This window comes from Micropterus dolomieu, linkage group LG09 (assembly GCF_021292245.1).
Source record: "Micropterus dolomieu isolate WLL.071019.BEF.003 ecotype Adirondacks linkage group LG09, ASM2129224v1, whole genome shotgun sequence".
Lineage (NCBI taxonomy): Eukaryota > Metazoa > Chordata > Actinopteri > Centrarchiformes > Centrarchidae > Micropterus > Micropterus dolomieu.
In genome coordinates this window covers 2322025-2326775 of record NC_060158.1, presented here as the reverse complement: position 1 = coordinate 2326775, position 4751 = coordinate 2322025, and the positions used below count along the sequence as shown (strand labels likewise).

General features: G+C 39.7%; 1 protein-coding gene across 1 annotated transcript in view; it reads right to left on the bottom strand.

Annotated features, from left to right (window-relative positions):
- Window positions 1-1192: 1192 nt before the first annotated feature.
- LOC123976554 (gastrula zinc finger protein XlCGF26.1-like) overlaps window positions 1193-4751 on the bottom strand; it is a 37546-nt gene continuing 33987 nt past the window's right edge. The window contains exon 4 of the mRNA XM_046058820.1: window positions 1193-1504. Within this exon, the coding sequence (XP_045914776.1) occupies window positions 1343-1504 (162 nt within the window). The 3' untranslated portion in view covers window positions 1193-1342. The remainder of the gene's footprint in view (window positions 1505-4751) is intronic.

The following is a 4751-nucleotide window of genomic DNA, read 5'->3' as shown; positions in this document are numbered from 1 at the left end:
GCTGTGTGGCCGAGTTCCGTCTATTTCCAGCTAGCAAGCTAAGCTAACTTCAGTTAGCATTCGTGGCTAACAGGAGATGAAAGGCGAAACCAAAGTTTCCACTTTAACACGTTTATCCCACTGACTGCATAAAAGAAGGTTTATCCAAACATACAGGCTCTAGTTCACTCCGGGAACACACGAACACGTTAGCGTGCTGACACAGGAAGGAAAAGCGCTTCCGGTACCACGTCTTCCCACACCTTCAAAATAAAAGTTTGTATAGAAAGAACAAAGTCCTATCTGATGAACTAAGAAGCAGAAAGAGCAGCACTCTCTTTATTTTAGACAACACAACACTGTTCATCCCAGAGGTAGTCAACATATACAAGTAAATAAATAAACGTAATAATGATAAATAAAACTTCTGTATCATCGGTCCATCAGAAAATAATCAAACACAAAAGAGGTTTTAATTGCCTTCTTATTCTTAGGTTTTTTATTGTAGTGCCATATTGATGCAGATCTTTTTGGTTTGGTTTGGAGTCTGTTCATCTCTTCTTGTGAATGTGGCATTTTCCCAATAATAAAACTAAAGACAAGAAAATCTTATTTCCACCTCAGTATCTTATATATAAAAAAAAATGTATATAAAAATGTCTTTATCCTGCAATTGAATTGTTTCCCAGTTTCCCTTCTTATACAGTGTTGACCATCCTACAACATACAGATGATAAAACATTTGATGGATTGTTTCTTCTTCACTTCACAGATAATGTAAATTCAATATCAATTCTTAATCTCTCTTCTAAACGTCTTTTTTGACAAATAATTTCTCCATAAAGCGAAGCTCAAAAGAATCTTCCCGGGGGACAGAGTTCCAGCTTGTATATAATTCCTAATGTATTTGTTTGAACATTTATTCTTGGTAATGTCAACTTCTCCAAGGAATATATGACTATTAAAGAACTGATCATTGAAACCTCGACTAACGAACCTCTGATACGATGCAGCACGTTAAAGCATCAAAAACCAGTGCAAATTCTTTTGGTGTAACTGATGACCTGAATTCATTATGTTAGTAACTGCCCATCAGCATTGTTTAACCAATACAATACTAACCATTGTCAACTCATTTCCCATAATATAGTGATTTATTTTTACATTTAATATTTAAAAGTAGTAATCAGTTGGTGAAAGATTGTGTTGGTGAATCAGTTTTCAGGCCAGCAGAGCTTCTCTGTGAAATGTGATTACTTTACAGGTAATTTATCAGTTTTGTAGACACATTTTAGCAGAAATTTAGTTCCACCCATTAAACTAAATACATCTTAAGGGAAGTTATTGGACATAAACTCAGAACTCAGACAGAGATTTGTAGTAGAATAAAAAGTATTTTACAGCAAACCAGAGAGGTAATGGGATGAATGAATGATGGCGCTGTAGGTGCGTGGCTGAAGGCGAAGGAGGTTAGTGGAGCTGTTAGACTGGCCAGGAGCAAACAGGAGGCAGGCAGGTGATGATCCTGAAGCACAGGAGACACAGGTTAGCAGGCAGGTAAAGCACAAAGCAAGGCATAACCAAGCAGAGCTGCAGAGATGACTCAGGTGACACAGAAAGAGCAGAAGAAGTAAGATATCTTGCATAAAAAGGAATAACAGTGGAGTTGAATATAAACGTGGTAGATGAATGAAAATTGAATGAAAATAAAAATTGTGGGGTCCCTGATCAACAACATCAAACAGAAACACTAAAACGTTAAACTAACCACCTTATGAATGCCATTCAGCTTTTCACACGAGATATATCATATGAAAATATTGTCTGTCGCTTGATCTTAAGAAAATACAGCAAGACTTCAACATGAAGCAGCATTTGTGAACTCCCTGGACACATTTAATAACAGTGGTACTTAATGATGCGTACTGATCAAGCTCTGGCTAGAGCTGAGTATTCATTTACAAAAACAATTAAGGTATGGGGCTAGAACAGTGACATAACATTCTGGCATTCAAAACAAAAACATTGGCTTTGAAACAAGTTTCAATGATAAATAAAACGCAGGTATTAAAATTACTTCATTTTATTTTTAAATATTTTGCATTCAGATGTGTTTTTAAAGACAATCTTGTTGATCTGAAGTGTTATCGCCCTGTTAACAGTCACTGTGGGAGTATCTGTGTGTTTTATCTCAGCCAAACGGTATTTTGTTGTGACATAAAAGCACCACAAGATGGCAGCAGCTACGCTTGAAGCGCCTCATTGTTCATTATTTTCATCAATCTGCTGATTATTTTCTCCATGAATCAATTGATTGTTTGGTTTGTAAAGATTCTGCCGTCACAGTTACCCAGAGCCCAGAGTGACACCTTCACAACGCTTGTTGTGTCCGACCAACAGTCCAAAGCTCAATGTTATTAACAAACATCACAGTTATTACAATCATTCAGAGGAAAAGCTGCAAATCTTCATGAGAGAAGTTGAAACGATGAAATGTTTTTACACCAAAAATGACTTCAATCATCAAAATAGTTTGTCACGATCCTGTCCTGAGCTTGTCTGGATTATATTATTTTGGCCATGCCTTCTCTTTGTTTTGATATTGGTTCCTCTGTGTCTGGGTTTCAGTCCTGTCTTTGTGTCTTGTTGGGGAGTCAGGGTTTTTGTTCCATGTCTTTGTTCCCAGTTCTGTGCCTTAATTCATGTCGTAGTATTTTCTTCTAGTTCTTTCTCTGCATCATTTTGGTTTAGTCTGCTCGGTACTCTGTGTTCTAGTTCTGTGTTCTAGTTATGTTCTAGTTATGGGTTTCTGTTATTGTCTGAAGTTAGATTCTTGTCTGTTGGCTAATTAATTGATTAAGCGACTAATCGTTTCAGGAGGATTTATATTTAAAACAAAACATCATATTTTATAAACACTTCATACATGGTAGGAATGTGGTTTTGTGTTCATGTTTTTCCTGTTTAGTCTGTTTTCATGGGTTTGGTTTTGGGTTCTGTGTTCTGTAAGCTTTATTTGATCTTGTTTAGGGTTTTGTAGCTTAATTTAGTCTTTTATTCATTCGCGTGTTTAAGTTTTCTTCTGTCTTGTCTCTTACCTTAGTTGTTAGTCCTGCATTTTAGTTCTTTGTCTTAGTTCTTAGTCCTGTGCTTTAGTTCATGTTTAGTGTTTTTCCTGGTCTGTGTACTTATGTGTTGTTTTGGTTTGTTTCTTAGTCCTTAATCTTATGTCTTCATGTAGTCCTGTTACAGTAGGTGTGACTGTGGCTCAAGAGGAAGAGCAGGTTGCCTGTTAATTGGTTCATGTAAACTGAGAATGAGTGCGAAGCGGTTGGGATGAGGATTAGCACCCCTAAATCTGTTGACATGGTTCTCAGCAGGAAACCGGTGGATTGTCAACTCCAGGTAGGGAATGAGTCCCTACCCCAAGTGAAGGAGTTTAAGTACCTCGGGGTCTTGTTCACGAGCGAGGGGAGATTGGAGCAGGAGATTAGCCAGAGAATCGGAGCAGCGGGGGCGGTATTGCACTCACCGTACTGCCCTATTGTGACGAAAATAGCTGAGCCATAAGGCAAAGCTCTCGATCTACCGGTCAATTTTCGTTCCTACCCTCACCTATGGTCATGAAGGCTGGGTCATGACCGAAAGAACGAGATCGCAGGTACAAGCGGCAGAAATGGGTTTCCTCAGGCGGGTGGCTGGTGTCTCCCTTAGAGATAGGGTGAGAAGCTCAGCCATCCACAAGGAGTTCAGAGTAGAGCTGCTGCTCCTTTGCACGTCCAGCTGGGAGGAGGCCTCGGGGAAGACCCAGGACTAGGTGGAGAGATTATATTTCCACACTGGCCTGGGAATGCCTTGGGATCCCCCGAGGGGAGTGGGGGACTTTGGGTTTGTAATTAGTGATCTGTCTGAACCCCCTCCAGTCATTTGCAGAGATCTGGGGTCTCATTTATAAACGGCGCGTACGTACAAAACAGGGCTGGAAACGTCCGTACGCCACTTCCCAAGCAAAGGTTGTGATCTACAAACAACAAGCTTGACGGGAAAATGTGCTTCCCGTAAGTATAGGTGCTGGTCATATAATTAGAATATCATCAAAATGCTGATTTATTTCAGTAATTCCATTCAAAAAGTGAAACTTGGATATTATATTCATTCATTACACACAGATTTCAAATGTTTATTTCATTTAATTGTGATGATTAAAACTGACAACTAATGAAAATCCCAAATTCAGTATCTCCGAAAATGAGAATATTACTTAAGACCAATACAAAAAAAGGATTTTTAGAAATGTTGGCCAACTGAAAAGTATGAACATGAAAAGTATGAGCATGTACAGCACTCAATACTTAGTGGGGCTCCTTTTGCCTGAATTACTGCAGCAATGCGGCGTGGCATGGAGTCCATCAGTCTGTGGCACTGCTCAGGTGTTATGAGAGCCCAGGTTGCTCTGATAGTGGCCTTCAGCTCTTCTGCATTGTTGGGTCTGGCGTATCGCATCTTCCTCTTCACAATACCCCATAGATTTTCTATTGAGTTAAGGTCAGGCGAGTTTGCAGGCCAGTTAAGAACAGGGATACCATGGTCCTTAAACCAGGTACTGGTAGCTTTGGCACTGTGTGCAGGTGCCAAGTCCTGTTGGAAAATGAAATCTGCATCTCCATAAAGTTGGTCAGCAGCAGGAAGCATGAAGTGCTCTAAAACTTCCTGGTAGACGGCTGCGTTGACCTTGGACCTCAGAAAACACAGTGGACCAACACCAGCAGATG